Below are 16,462 nucleotides of genomic sequence, written 5' to 3'. Positions count from 1 at the left end.
CCATTGGAGAATATTTGAATGAATTTAAAAATTCATTGACCAAACAAGTTGGTCCATAATGTCAAATGGATGGACTAATGGAAAAAACTGCACTATCATAAATTTCCTTGTCTCTTGCCCTTAATGAACCATGTTTTTGAGATCGGTTGATGGATCTGATAGGGTAAAAGATGCCAACCTATTATTTGGGCTTTTGGATGAGATTGTTACAATAGTGGGGGAACAAAATGTTGTGCGGGTCATCATTAATAATGCCTCAAACTATGTTCTTGCTGGAAAGATGCTAGATGCCAAATATAAGACCATATTTTGGACCGCATGTGTTGCACATTGCATAGACCTCATGCTTGAGGACATAGGAAAAGTGGAGTGGGTGAAGAACATTGTAGAGCATGCCAAAAGTATCACAAAATACATCTACAAACACTCATGTGTACTGAGCCTAATGAGGAAAAACATTGGGGGCAAGGAGCTTGTTAGGCCCGCCATCACGAGATTTGCAACTCACTTCCTCACATTACAATCTCTCACTTCCTCACATTACAATCTCTCACTTCCCAACAACAAAACTTACAGAAAATATTTTCTAGTGATGATTGGAATTCATCTCGATGGGCTTGCAAAGCAGATCGAAAAGACACCAAAAAGAAATTTTTGACAAAACTTTTTTTTAAAAGCAACAGAGGTTGTGAAAATTGGTGAGTACATTGTTAAGGTGTTAGGATTGGTGGATGGGGAAAAATTGGCCATGAACTACATCTATGAGGCTATGGATCAGGCATAGGAGCAAATACAGGCAACCTACAAGGAAAGAGTAGGTAAATATGGGCCTATTTGGGAGATCATTGATAACAGATGGAACAATCAACTCCATCGTCCTATACATGCAGCTAGGTATTTCCTGAACCCAAAGTATCATTATAAAGCTAAGTTAGGAGAAGATCATTCTGGGGAGGTCAAAGATGGGTTGTATGAGTGCTTGGAGCACATGGTACCTGATGAGTCGCAGCAGTTGGAAATACATCAACTCATTGCTTTCTCTAGGGCCACAAGCACATTTGGCAAATATTGCAAGAGATGTGGATCAACCAGGGAAGCAATTCTAATTTATTTTTATTTGTTTTGTAAATTTCAATTGTTTAAAATTGAATTTGTAATTTGTATTTTGTAAATTGTTCAAACTTACCATCTAAATTGTTGAACGATGAACTAACTCTAGTTTTTGTCTTTGTAGCACATTAGTGGGAGTTGTTTGGAAGTCAATGCTCTCAACTGCAAAAGTTTGCAGTTAGAGTTCTCAGCCAAACTTGCAATGCTTATGGGTGTGAGCGCAATTGGCCTGTTTTTTAACAGATTCACATGAACAAGAGAAATCGTTTGGAACAAAAATGATTGAATGATCTTGTCTTCGTGCAATACAACCTTCGACTAAGGCGCAACCAATTGTTGAACAAATTTTAAAAGACCTGATATTGATCCCATTGTGTTGGATGATATTGATCCAACTTCAAAATGAGTGGAGGAGACTCATCCAACTGAGTTTTATGTTAATTTTGATATTGATTCCATGTAGTTGGGGGGTGTTGATCCTAATGCAAATCCGATAGTTGAATCAGTAACTCGAGGAAGCAAACCACCAAGACCAAGCATGGCACATGGTATTGGTGAGGGGAGCAGTAGTCGTGCAGCTCTGGCAACTCATGCTTCTAGTTCTGCTAGGCCTAGTACTACTATTGAGGTTGGAGAGGAGTGTGAGGAGTCCTCAGACTCTAAGCCAAATGATGTTTATGTAGCTCCTGCTAATGATCCCATGTCTAGTAGTGGTGATGAGTTTGATGAGTGATCATGTTGATCAATGATTTGTAGTAGGCTAGTGGCCTACTAGCTTGAGTTTTAGCATTGTTTTTGGACTCTAGAGACCATTTAGAGCCTCAGTGGTTATATATTTTGTTGATGATATCATTGATATGTATTGCACTTAGTACCATGTTGATATATGCACCCTTGGTATACAGATGAGAAGAATTTTCATACTTTGTCTCTAATGGTTTTGAATCATGGTTTGGAATCTTAAAAATAAGTTTTTTTATTAAAAAATAAATATTTTATGTATTTTTTTCAATTACGATTTATTGAATTTGGTTTGATCTCGTTCCGATTCGAATCACAATTAGATAGGTGATCGATTTGATGCCCAAATCCGGTTTTTAAAACTATGACACTATAGTGCAATACATCCCTAAACCAAAATACATCAAGAAACAGACTCTAAATGGCCTCTGCAGTCCAAAAATAAGCATAGTACTATAATACTCTAGCTACTAGTGCTAAAAGCTATAGAATCATCAAAGTCATCATCCTCCCCATCCCCAAAATGAGTAGCCTCTAATTCTATAGTGGAATTCCAACTTGATTCCCTTGGCCTTGAAAGTTGTGATATCTCTCCCTATGGAGATGCATCCAAGTCCATCCAAGAAAGGTCTTCAATGTCAGATGTCAGTGCCTCATGCTCCACAACCCATTCTAGCGATGGATCAAAGTCATCCAAAACTATGTTGCTTGATTAAGGGGTTTTGTTCAGTGATTGGTTACACCTCAGCCTAAGGTTGTATTGAATATAAACCATGTCGTTCAAGCATTTTTGCTCCAAATGGCTCCTCTTTTTGGTGTGTGTACACTCAAAAACACTCTAATTCCACTCACACCTCGAAGCATTACATGCCTGGCTGAATATTCAATTTGCAGAGTTTTGCAAACCAGGGAACTAGCTACCAATTGTTGCCACCAATAGGCTGCAAAAAGGGTTGAAGGCAAAGAAGTATTAGCAAATGACTTTGCAAACTTGAATTCAAGGTATTGCAATGAGTAATATGATTTGAGAACTATGACATTTCTTACCCAGTGGATACCTTAATCTACTTCTTATAGCCATAGACAAGCCAAAGAGACCACTACTCTCATTGAAATTCATGTTATGTATCTCATCTTGAATCCTAGGATCTAAGACCATACGCTCAATGCATCTATACAATCCCTCTTTTACATCCCTATCTGCCTCAAAATCTTTAGTGTGAAGGTACCTTCCAAGCTCAAAAACAAAATATTCATCAATTGATTATGAAAGTTTGGAAAAGTTTTTCTAATGAATAACAAAACTTGTAAACTTTGAAAATTGAAATAAAATGCCTCGGATTTAAATAATATCCAACTACATGTACAAGTCTAAGGAGTTGTTTGTTCCATCTTTCACCAATGATTCTCCATAGAAAAATGTACTTTTGTCTTTTATCCCCATCTACTAAATGTATTTGCTCTTTAGCCTAATCCATAGCCTCATAAACAAAACCCATGGGGGTTTTATCACCATCAACCATCTACAACACTCTCAAAAGAGGCTAACTAAATAGCACTATCTCTTTTGCTTTCATTCAAAAAATTTACCAAACACTTGGTTGACCATCTGTTTCCCTTCAGCCTTTATTTTCCACTAAGATGTGTTCCATCATCACAAGGAAACATCTTCCTCGAGTTGGCTTTCTACTTAACAACAAACTGCAACAAAAGAAAGTTTGTTACAAATTGTGTAATGGTTGATTAAACAAGCTCTTTACCCTCAATGTGCTTTCTCATAAGGTTCTGTTGTAGCGGCTGCAACACCCTCCAAAATTATGGCCTACATCCAATTTTGGAGCCTTCCTTGGGTTTTTCCTTAATGTTTGCAAGCACTCGAGCTCATCCCATGAGCTTGTGTCGAGTCTTTGCACCCTCCTCGCTTGATCGTTCATCAAACATCTTTTAGTATGTTGGTCAGAATGCCATGCTTGCAGTCATGTTCTAGTTATGTTCACGGTTCATCTTCGTGTGTACCAGTTGTATTCGTTATGTAAGCATCTGTCACACTCACAGATGAAGTTGTATGCAATGTCGCGCAAGTGTTGTCGCAGTCATTCAACGATCTTGTTGGTTCGAGGAGTCTTATCGTCGAGTCATGTTGAGTGTGTTCACAAGGTCATGCATGCATGAAGTCACTCATTCACACACAGTCATTTCGTTGGAACTCTTTCGACCGAACCACCCTCCAACAACCAAACCTCCGCTGAGCTGCACTGCGCAGTCTCAGCCCTCATTGATCAAGTACTGTTGCCCAGAATTGCGCAGAGCTTGAGGCTGCCTCCTAGGCAGTCCACACTGCGCAACCCTAGAACTAACCCAACTGATTGTCACCCAGAACAGCGCAGAAGTTGCCCAAGAAGCCATCTCAATCTGTGTTGCCCGCAAGCCAATCTATCAAGCTTCCCGTTGGTCAACCGAAGAGTTTGACCGGGCAGTGACCCCAAGCTTCACTCCTCCAAAAAATTGCAAGAAGTTGCCAACATGCCCGCCTCCACTGACTGAAGAAATTGCGCAGACATGAAGGACAGGCACCTGGTGCCTGTCACTGCACTCTCCCTGAAATTTGCACAGTTCTGTCAGCCAATCCCCCTATTAGCCGGCCCACTGCTCCTCCTGAAAACTGCGCAATTTTCTTGGGTTGTTCTCCAGCTGCCCATCACCCCGCTCAGCCCAGAAATTGCGCAAAAATGCCCTGTAGGCCAGCCTCCCAATTCTGCGCGGTTTTGGCCAGCAAGCTCTCGCAACCCGCTGCCAGCCTCCCCGGAGAATCTATGCAGTTTTCACTGCCAGTGTCCTCCCTATTGCCTGCACTACCTCCCTGGAAAATTTGTGCAATTCTGCCCTCCAGCCGAGCCAGATCCCGCAGATGGTCACTGTTGTTTCGAACTGCTCATCCCAGCCTCCCAGTGACCTTTGCGCAATTTTCCTTGACAGTGCCCCGGAGCATGCATCCGAGCCTAAAATGTGCTCTGCGCAGTTTCAGAGCCTTGTCCTCTCTCCCGGTCACCTGCACCGAGAACGAAAGATGATGCATCATGTTAGACTAGGAGATTTCTGGATTTGATGTCATCTATCATGAGTGATTGCAAATACAGGTACATCGACCAGACATGGCGCGACGACGAACGGGATGAACAAGGAGCGCATGCTAGGAGGCTTGTTCACGAATGGATGAACACATGAAGCATGCCAAGTACCAACCAAGGGGATACATGCACGTGCCACATCAAGGGAACACCAATACCATCGAAGACTCCGGACACCTTGCCATGCGGAGGTGAAGCTATGATACACCAAGAGCACACTCATCACTTAGCAGCATTGCAACTCGACCTGGACACCACCATCAGCAAGAACATACCAGCACTGTCATGTCAAGTCATCTCAGCCACATCACTATTGTGGGCCATACTGTTGTAATCAATGTAATGTAACGTAGAAGTCCAAGAGACCCACATGTAAAGTTGAAGAGTCATGTAATTCAAACAGTCATGAGGGAAGTTGAACAATCACAAGGGTCAATTTGACCCTTGCCTATATATACCCCTCATTTGTACATGCAAAGGACTTTTCACCTTGGCTCCTCCCACATAGCCTAGAGAATCTGTAATCTTTTCTTTGAGGAGTGAGTAGTGGTTAGTGATGTAATGGTGTACGGATGTGTCTTGGAACCTTCGCTTAATTCAGAAGCCTATTGACAGGCCAACACGTTTTCATGCATGTATTGTATTCGTTTGTAAGACTATTCTTTGGACACTTGTAATGCATGTTGCTTTAACCTGTATTAAGACAGTTGAACTAATTCAGTTGTTTTAGTACATATGTTGTTGGAAATGTGTTGTATCAGTTGTTAACGATGTCTCGCCCATGTGGATTATTCTGCCAAACACTCGACAGATTCATTCTCGTAATCTTGTTATAACAACCGTCGCACTCGTGTGGACTATTCTGTTGGGTGTTGTACGTGTTATCTGTTCACTTTGTGTTTGTGACTGCTGCATATGTGTGGACTACTCCGCTAGAAGCTACGGATGTCATGTTGTGTTGTGTGTCTCTAACAGAGTTGGGACTATTCCCTTTCGACTTGAGAATCACCTTCACCCTCTCCCTCTGCAGTGAAAAAACCTTGACACAAGCGACACTAAGCACTCACCAAGCACGCGAACCTCGTTGTTCGAAGACTAGGTAAACCACTCTCATGCGCTAACAAGCAAGAGCTGAGGCATACATTTAAGATAATGGCAACCAAGCCATCATACCGGATGGAACTCCTACACCAAACGGTGTGAGGTCTAGTTGGGACTTCATACTGGGGAGATCCCCTGAATGTTGGCGGATTCAGCACCGTCAACAGATTCAAAATCCATGAGTGGTTGTAGATGTACCTAGTTATGGATTTTGCTTCTTCCACACACTTCTTCACCCACTTAATTTTGTCAATATCATCAAGCATGAGGTACAAACAATGGGTTGCACATGGAATCTGCCAAATGGTGGGGTGTTTTTCCTCCCACATCCTTCCAACTACAACATAGTTAGGCATTAGCTATGATCACCTATACAACATTATCTACTCCTACCACCACAACCACTTAATCCAAAAGATGAAATAATAATTGTGCATACTTGTTAAATTTGGTATGTTCTATGCTTAAGAGAAATTTACTTCAATTTCTTAACTAGCCCAATATCAATATCCAGTTCAGCAATCACATCAGCATGATAGTAAAATGCAGAAAGAACATAAACATAAACAATAGAAGACAAGCCAAGACAAGAGGACACAAGTTGTGGCACCAGCCAAGGACAAACCACAATGTGGGAAAACCCTTGATCAATTCTTCTTACATTATTCAATAGTTCAGCAGAAAGAGATAGTACAAAATTTACAAATCTGATAATTTACGACAGCAGCAGTAAAAGCCTTGACCAGAAAAGTCAACGCTGGTCAAACAGGGCAGAATCGCTCCTCTAAGTAGCTCGATCAAACCTAGTGAACTTCGGCCTCCAACAGTTAGCTCAATCAGCCCAAACACTGCTCATAATTCTGATTTCATTCCACTAATGATTATTGTTCTAGTTAGGGCACTTACAACAGCCCTAAACTCCCTTGACAATTTCCAAACAGTCCCTAAGAGAGTTGTGGCATACCCTTGAGGAGTTCATCAATCCAGCAGCCCTCCATAAAATACTGCTGCAATATTGTTGTTTGCTGCACTCCTGGTTAGGCCATGTCCTGCAGCCCTAGTTCCACCACACAATCAGCAAACAAGCCCTTGTAGGGTTGTGGTTCACCTTGGAGACCCTCCTCTCATACCACGCTACCTCCTAAAGGTGTTGTCCACCCATGACAACCCTTAACACAACCTCCAGTTGTGTGTTACGGCTTGCAGCCTAGCACAACAGCTTGTTGTAGCTTTCGACCTTCATAAATGTTACCCAAACAATCCCAAACAGCAGCGTTGTCTTCCTCATGAACTCGACCTAGCTTATTGCACTTGCCCACACCCAACTGCAAGCATATCCAACCCTACGCTGACCTGTCTTCAACGAATTGTTGCTCCATGTGGTTGTGACTTCCCTGCCTTGCAAACAGTCCTTAATCCATGCCCTAGAACTACCTTATTCATCACGTTGTCATCTACAACACACAGAGATTTCCACGTTGTCCTTCTAGGCTCCTTTCACGTTGTCTTAGGGCTCCTTCTTGTTGTGGATAGGGCTTCTCCTTTGCTGCAGCTAGGGCTTGAGACCCTTCTCCCCACCAATTCCTCCTTTTGAGAAGACATACCCAAACAAGTGGAGAGAGAGATCATGAGATGATGTGCACCTAAAATGATTTGAGGTCTCCTCTATTTATATTCAACGTTGAGGATGAGCTGGAGGTTAAAGTGCTTGTTTTGCTTGCTGGCCGACCTTAACAATTTGTCAATAAAACAAATAAATTCATATCTTTATTTTTACATGTCGAAATCGCATGATCTTTAGATCAATCCTACATCTCTCGGAGAGAGGAATCCAAGAAAAATATCAGTTGTCATAAATAAGGTGACCCACATGGAGTTTGGCCCTAGTTGCCAATTTTAGCATCCTTCACCTAATTAGTTGCATCCACAGATTTGAAAAACACGATACCTTTTGGGCAAGCAATTAAGAAATTTGAAATGATGCAAGATCTGCCATTAATCCATCCATCACACATATTTGTGCACCCTGTTTCGGTCCATGATTGTTTGAACTATATGAGGTACTCATCTATTCTTTGGAACTCATTTTGTAGGAGTGGCACCCTAATATCATGAAAACTAGGGCCTTTCAAGTCCAGACCACATGAAGCTATAAAATCAATCATAGATTGATAATATGTAGAATTAGTGGCATTGGAAGGCATGTCTACATCATACCATCATCTAGCAATGCATTCCCATGCAACTTCCTTCTCTATCTTCTTCCATTTAGCATCAACAGTGGGTTAAGCACCAGGAGTGGTGCGGGACACAAAGAAAGAGCCAATTACTTTATGTGCCCTCTTCAAACTAGATGAACTATAGCTAGAAGCAAGTTCATCTCCAATTCTAATGAAAAAACAAGAGGATTCTTCAAAACTAAGCATACATCCTTCAAAATCCAGGTCACTAAAACAAGCATCATCCTTTTTACTTTTGGCTATGTCTTTTTTAATTCTCCTTTTTGCCCTTCTTTGCTTGGAAGGCTTCAATGAAACCTAGCATCTCTGCTTTAAACTCATCTGAAACCTGTTTACAAGGTTTTACTTGACCTCACCAATGTGCTAGGTATTCTTTAATCCTATGAATCCCTCGACCTTTAACGTGCCTCCCACAACCTTTTTGCCCTTCTTTGCTTGGAAGGCTTGAATGAAACCTAGCATCTCTGCTTTAAACTCATCTGAAACTTGTTTACAAGGTTTTACTTGACCTCGCCAATGTGCTAGGTATTCTTTAATCCTATGATCCCTCCACCTTTAACGTGCCTCCCACAACAATTGCATATTTTTACCCCTTGTTCATCTAAATGGTAATGAACCCATGTTGGATCATTCTTGTTTTTAGGGGCCATGGTAACTTTTATAGCAACAAATAAATATTTGCATACAAAACCTTAATATTTATATTTCTAGGAAAAAAATAGAGAAAAATAGAAGAAGAATGAATCCCTTGACATACTCTAAGAAGCTTTGCAAATGTTGAGAAGAAGAGAAGCTCAAAACAATGAAGAACAGTTCTCTAGCAGTCCCCAAGAATCTGAAAATGGCCCCTTCAATCACCTCCAAAAACAACTCAAACATAGCCCAAGATCCTTGGGAAAAACCCTTGAAGCAGCTTCAAATCTCCTTTAGAAACTTAGCACAAAAGCTCTCCAAATCTGCCCATGAACTCCCTCAAAACAGCCCTACAAAATCTCTCCAAACCCCCTCAAGAACTCAACTCAAGAATTTCAAAAGCTCCAAGTTGCGAGTGAAAACGAAGGGAGGTGCCTTTAAAGAGCTTTAGGGGGACCTACGGTTGTTTTAGAGGTGGGCCACCCCACCAAATTTAATTAAATTTAAAAAAAAATTGGTTCCACCGATTCCGATAAAACTAGAAGGAGCACCTTATTTTCAAATGTCCCATCTACTATAAAGTTATTGGAAGGTTTTAGTACTTTTGTTAGGACTTGAAAGACTCCCTCTCCACATTTTTCTATTATCCATACCAGGGTTGCAGGGGAGCAGCCCCCCCCCACTCGAAGCGCGCTCCAAGCGAGAGCGAATCGGGAACGCACCCCCGCAAAAAAAGAAAATCGCTCCCTTGTTTTTTCACAAAAAAATTGTCACAAAGATGTTCCAAACACAATTTTTTTTCAAAGAAACAAGAGTGGCATTCTTCTTTATCTTTCATTTTCATCCTTTTACTTAAATTTTTAACATTACCATGAAATGACTCGGGATGTTTGACAGTGGTTTCGAACTTGTTAGATTTCATATGGAAAAAAGTAGAATTTTAGATCTCACTCAAAATCCAGCAAACTTATCAGTTTTTCAGGATTGGGGGGATTGCAATTTTTCCATTAGATCTTGTCATGTACTAGGATATGGGACTCGTATTTAATCAAGAGCACCAAGCCCTCTATGTACCTTGATGTTAGTGACATTGGTTGTCGAACTCCTCTATCATGACCCTACTAAAAATGTGCCCATCGCTCAAACAAAATCTTGACTTGAAATGCTACATTTTTTCTATTTTATGTTAATTGCTTAGAGGGTGATATTAATGACAAAGATCCCAAGATAGGCAATGATTTTGATGATATGTAGCTATTTGTTATAGCATGATTTTTTTGGATGTTATAGGCCATCTAGAGCCTATTTGTTGATGTATTTTCAGTTTAGAGATGGATTGCACTCGATGTTGTTTTGGTTATGTGCACCATTACATGTTATATAAATGAGAACTTGTAACTTGTGGGCGTGGTTGATGAAAATTATAACTTCTAGATGATTGACGTTATATGGTTTAATCCATGTTTTTATGCTTTTTATATCTAATTCATCATTCTACATGATCTTGTTGACATATATTCATCAAAATATATAAAAATATATATTATAAAAAAGTCGCTCCTGATTCGCTCCTGACCGGGGAGCTTTTGAAAATGTCGCTTCCCGCTCCCAACTAATCTTGATCCATACTAGAGAGCCCTAGCTCTTTTTATGAGGGAGATTTTCAAACATAGGACAAGACCATGCATGGGCCAATCCAACCAAAGCCTATCAATGTTGAAGATGTAGCGAACAAGGTCATTTGGCTTGTACCTTAGCCAGTGAAGACCTCAAAAAGTCATCATGAGTTAGAATTCAATTAGGATGAGTTATTTCGAGTTTACTGGAATAATTATCAAGTTAGCATGCGTAGAGTTGGAGCTTTAGTTAAAGAGGAGTTCTCATCAGTTTGACTACAGAAAGAGGTGGCAGTTAGAACTTCAGTTACAGCGAGTTAGTCTTTAGTCTTGATTGAAGGACGAATTAAGAACTTCAAGGTTGATTGGAGAGAGAATCAGTTGGACTCTCAGTTAACTTGACAATCAGAACTCGAGTTATAAATTTGAACTGGATCTCCTTGCATGTTCAAATTGGGCCTATAAAGGAAGGACAAAGGCACAAGGAATATTAATTGTTTTGTGCACAAAGGTTCGTGTGACAAGACAAAGCTCATGAGTTTGTGAGAGAGCCTCGATTGTGGCGAGCACAAGAATTGTTTCCTAAGAAATAGGAGGAACAAGTGCATTAGGATTTAAGAGTTGGTTGTGCGCAGAGAAGAGGAGTTGGTTCCTAAGAAATAGGGTTGCCAAGTGCACTAGGAAATTGGGATTTTACCTATAAAATAGGAGTTGATCTGTGCTAGAGAATAGGGGCTCAAGTGTGCTAGGAAATAAGGATCTAGTGCACAAGGATTAAGAAGCCTCTAGTGCACAAATATTAAGTAGAAGAGAGCAGGTTTTGCAGAGCAAGTCAAGGAGGCAGTAGAGGAACAACTATGTGCTAGAAGGGTCAAGATCAGGAAGGATCAAGGACAGCCAAGATCAACTGTATCAGCTAAGATTTGAGAGAGAAGCAGAACGTTTTCTCAAAGAGACAGATTGCTTTGTAATAGATCCAAGTGTTCAAGAATGTTAAAATTGGCAACTAGGGCCAAACTCCATGTGGGTATACTTATTCATGGCAGCTCGTATTTTTCTTGGATTCCTCTCGTCGAGAGATGTAGGATTGATCTAAAGATCATCCGATTCCGATAAGTATTCATGGAGATATGAATTTATTTGTGTTATGGGACAATTCGTCAAGGTAGGCCAGCAACCAAATTGTCCCCATTTGTGCTCAACGTTTTAGTATAAAAAAAGGTGGCTTGCTAGTCATTTGAACGCAATCTGCTTGTGATCTCTTCCTCTCCACTTGTCTTTGGGTTTTGGTGGGAGGAGAAATACTAGGAGACAACGTTGCCCTAATGAAGAGATGCCCTAGATCTGAAAGCTGCCATAGGAAAGAATGATCTACGTAGCCCTAAAAGAAGATGACCTGGCTTCTAACGCTGCCCTAATAAACGCAATTAATGGAGCTGTCCTAAAACGCAGTCATGGTGAAGTTGTCCTAAACGCAGTCATGGTGAACTGTCCTAAACACAGTCATGGTGAAGACCTAAACACAGTCATGGTGAAGACCTAAACGCTGTCCATAAAATATCTACACGTTGCCTTATCTAGGCCCTAAAAGAGATCCCTCATACATTGTTCTAGGCCGCAGTTTGAGGAGGGTTTTTCATGTGCCCTAACTGTTGTGAGTGCAAGCCCTAGCTGCAGTCCTATTGGGAGGACCATAGTCTTTACCTAGCCGCAGATAATGAGAAGAATTGGCCGCAGTCCTAGGGGATCTCTAGCTGTCAAAGAGTGTAACTAGACGTTGCCTAAACACTGTCCTAGTGGTGTCATAACAGCAGAGAAAGAAGGGGCATAACACAGTCCATGGAGAGGCCTGTCTCAACCCTCATGACTGTGCAGCAATAAGAGGAAGACATTGTTGTTCAAGGGTAAAGATAACTCAACCTTACTTGCTGTTGGGCTAGGCCGCAGGCCATAGCCAGCAGCATAGAGGACTGAACACAATGGAAGTACAGTGCAGCACAATGGACAGTATGGTGCAGCACATGATGTAATAAGATGCAACATGGTTGTATTGTCAACATCAGCATGGTTGTATTGACAGTATGTTTAGATGCAGCATACTTGGATGGATGCAGCATGATAAATGCAGTGACTGTTGTGGGCAGCATGGATGCAGTACAGTGCAGCACAATGGTACAACATGGTGATGATGGGCATGTAGATATAGCAGCAACTCGATGCATTGCAGCAGCTAGTTGATGATGAGTACAACATGATGATGTGGTACTGCTCAGTGATGGGAGCAGCATAGTGATGAGAGCAACTCAGTGATTGGGTGCAGCACAGTGTCAAGTGCAACATGATGATAAGGTGTAGCACAGTGATGGATGCAGCATGGTGATGGAGTCACCTTGGAGGTTCAATTGAAGCAGTATGTCTTCACCTATGATCAGATCAGCTACTTCATTATGTTATCTTCATGGTGAAGATCTTTGCTCTTATCTTGTCAAGTCAAAGTGTTGACTTCTAATGTATATGTACTATCTCTCTCTTTGTTGAACTATTGAAGAATACATAAGAAGAATTCATCAAGGGTTTCCCCACATTGGGGTTTGTCCCTGCTAGCGCCACATCTTGTGTCCTCTTGTCTTGGCTTGTTTTCTGTGATTTATGTTTATGTTCTATCTGCATTTTACCATCATGCTAAATGTGATTGCTAATCTGGAATTGATATTGAGCTAATATGGAAAATTGAAGTAAATTTGCTCTTCGCATAGAACATACCTAAAATTAACAAAGAACAATTAATAAAATAGCCCCATCAAGCAAACAAGTTTTCCCTATTGGTTTTCCTGAGAAAATAACTGTGTCAATTTGTGCATGTGTTTTTATCTCTGTGTTTTTATTCCATTGCTTATGAATTGTCAAGAGACTCTGTATCTTGGTGAAAGTAAACTAGTTTTCAATTTTCAGATATTCATCTAAGTAGTTGCAGAGTTTCATGGAAATTTAACAATCAAGAGGAACAACTTTTTGTTCCTTGTCGTTCAATTTGCTCAAGGCAACAAACAACAAGTAGAGGCCCACACCATTTCAAATTTAATATCAATGAGAGCTTGGGTCTCCTCTTGAGCCTCCCACCCCAATAGGACAACCAACCTCCATTGGACTTCTAAGGAGTTTTGGTTGTAGACCCCAGGGGAAACATTAACAGACTTGCAAACAATCATCTCTTGGAGGTCTTAAAGTTGGGCTAGTTTCACACAAAGCACTATTCTCTAGGTCTGTTTGAACAGCCAATTTCCATTTAAGGTTTTTCCCTTTGGCAATGGATGTTAAAAGAAATGGACCTATTCAATTCATGGCTCCTCCCAGGCTTACACAAGAACCCTTGGCCCAAGATATTCTCCAAGCAACATCAACAGATAGTGCATCAGCCTCTTTCCAGTGACTGATGACTAGGCTAAGGAGCATTCTTCTCTCTCCCCGCATTCAACCTTTGTTTATCATTTCAGCACACCTTAACATCTACTCTTTGACAATATAGCATTAGGATATGCTTCTGTGCTCCCTCTCTCTTAAATTTACTCTAGGTGTACTTTTGAGATCCATTGACCTACTTTTGTGGTCATTCTTTAATCTAGATGTACTTTTGAGATCCATTGACCTACTTTTGTGGTCATTCATTGGACATTAATATAATTATCTTATCTTATATATCCTCGTCTGTAAATCACTACACTGGCATCTGTTGCTCCCAAATTCACTTTAGACGCTCCATCAAAGCAAAGTGCAGACCCATTCTGTGTCCACTCAGGTGGCCTTCAATATTAGATTTTGATAAAACAATGTTTCTTCAGAGATAGAAATAGACCATCCATTGGGCCACCTTTTTTCATCTTTATCGAGGTGTGTATGTCTCAGCAAACAGTTGAGTCGGATGGCCTTGATTGCCACATTCTGAGGATCACACTGCTTGCCTTGATATATGAGCTTATTTCTAGTCAGACACGTTTCAAGCAGGATGTTCAGATAATTTCCCAAGCCTGGCTTGCTGTTTGAATCCCTTAAGTAAAGGCAAGGAACATCGAAGAAACTCAAATGTGAGAAATTTCAGAATGGGAAAGTGGATGAAAAATTATCTGCAAAATGAGTTTATATCTGCAATTAAGGATAAGGTATGAGATGGTCTCCGCCTCCTGCCAGCAAAAGAAGCAGATCGATGGCCCTAAAAGTTAATTGTGAAAGGGGTGATGTTGTCCCACACCCTGGGAAATTATCTCTGAACTGGTATTGAGAAGAAAACTAGAGAACAAAAAGTTACAGTCTGTGACAGTATCTTACACTGCCTCGTTATCTACACTAAATAAAGATATTTTGTTTTTACTTTAGTAATGTCTAAAAATAGTTTTGCCTCTGTTATCAGGCATTATGAACCCTAATTAACATACGCTGCATATGACATGAAATTCTAGTTAAATTCCCGAAAGAATATTACATGGTCTAAGATTAAGCGAATGCTTTAGTCAAAAGTGAATCGGCTGTGCAAAATCAGTGAACAAATGTTGGAACTTACTTTAAGTACGAAAATAAGCATACTATTATACCTCAGGTTTTGAGAAAATGCCGATGTCACCAGAAAAGGGTTTGTCAGATTCTTGGACCTCCACGATGACATTGGCAGTGTCTGGGAGCTCCGGAGGGCCAGCGTCCAAAGTAATGGTGGCTGACTCGAATATCCCCAAGCTCTGGAGACGCGCATTGGCCTTGGCAGCGGCCTGCACTAGTTCCTGCATTGTCTTTGCATCCTTCACTTCTTCCACCTCCGCTTCTATCACCGAATCCTTCGTTCTTGTATTCCCTTTGATCTTCACGTCATGGACGCGTATCTGCACTTGCTCGCCCGATAAACGCTTGACCAGCTTCTGCACTTGCTTTATTTGCCCCTTTGCTTCCCGCACTTTCTCGTCTTTGATTTCTTCCTCCTCCTCCTCATCTTCTTCATGGTCTTCTGCAGAATCCGGCTGGGAAAATGGAGGATTCCCAGGCATTTTGGAGGAACGACTATTACAAATGAAAAGCAGACAAGCCCTAGATTTTAGCTTTCAGTCTTCTGCTTCTTCTCGAAGTCCAATTCAATCTCCCAGCGATCAAACGCTGCTGTGAATCGATTGAGCAACATCGACTCACTGCTAGAAAAATTGCATAGCAGAAACACATTTATCGAAAAAGGCTTTTTTTTATTTACTCAGTCTTCTCATTTCCCATCCAATTAAAAAATTTATGCATGTATCCATGGTTATTCCCCACTGTTCATGGAATCAGCAACCCTTAGCACCATGCACAATCTTAAAGAACGTTGCTCGAAATTGCATGGAATTATGCACGGGTAGGTTGGAACCCTTATTCATTTGTACATGAAGACCACTATGATGGATAATGCTTGCTATGAAGTTCTAATTATATTATTTATTTGATTAAAATGATTTTTAAGGGAGCATTTGCTTTTTACATAGAGTATAAAATGGATCGATTCGAAGGGATCTACTTGTTGGCCAAATTAGCAAGGCCTAATCCTAAGGGTCTCGAGAATATTTGACCATGTGACTTCCTTATAGGCGAGGTACAGTGATGGATGTCAAGTTTTGTTGGAAAAATTAATAATACGGATAAGGTTGTGCAATACGAAGTTAAGAGGCAAGAAGAGTAAGAGTACTCAGTATTGAACTACATAGGTTTATATGGTGTGATACTAGAAATAAGTATATTATGTTGATAGGGATGTTATTAAAGCAGTAATGTGATTAGCTTCAAACATAAAGATGTTATTAAAGTAGTGACGTAATTAACTGCAAAGTTCGTCAGGCAAAACAAAGTTGATTATTAGATTTCAATGAGTTTATGTGATTATCTT

The 16,462-nt window shown here is 40.6% G+C and overlaps 1 protein-coding gene across 1 annotated transcript in view; it reads right to left on the bottom strand.

Moving 5' to 3' along the window:
• Nucleotides 1–15,909, bottom strand: part of LOC149227547 (Outer membrane OMP85 family protein) — a 39,507-nt gene extending 23,598 nt beyond the window's left edge. The window contains exon 1 of the mRNA XM_089377814.1: nucleotides 15,156–15,909. Coding sequence (XP_089233940.1) covers nucleotides 15,156–15,599 — 444 coding nt within the window. The 5' untranslated portion in view covers nucleotides 15,600–15,909. The remainder of the gene's footprint in view (nucleotides 1–15,155) is intronic.
• Nucleotides 15,910–16,462: the final 553 nt, after the last annotated feature.

This window comes from Pinus tabuliformis, chromosome J (genome assembly GCF_031772625.1).
Source record: "Pinus tabuliformis cultivar Carrire ecotype Pingquan chromosome J, CPIR1, whole genome shotgun sequence".
Classification (NCBI taxonomy): Eukaryota; Viridiplantae; Streptophyta; class Pinopsida; order Pinales; family Pinaceae; genus Pinus; species Pinus tabuliformis.
This window is presented reverse-complemented; position numbering and strand designations above follow the sequence as displayed.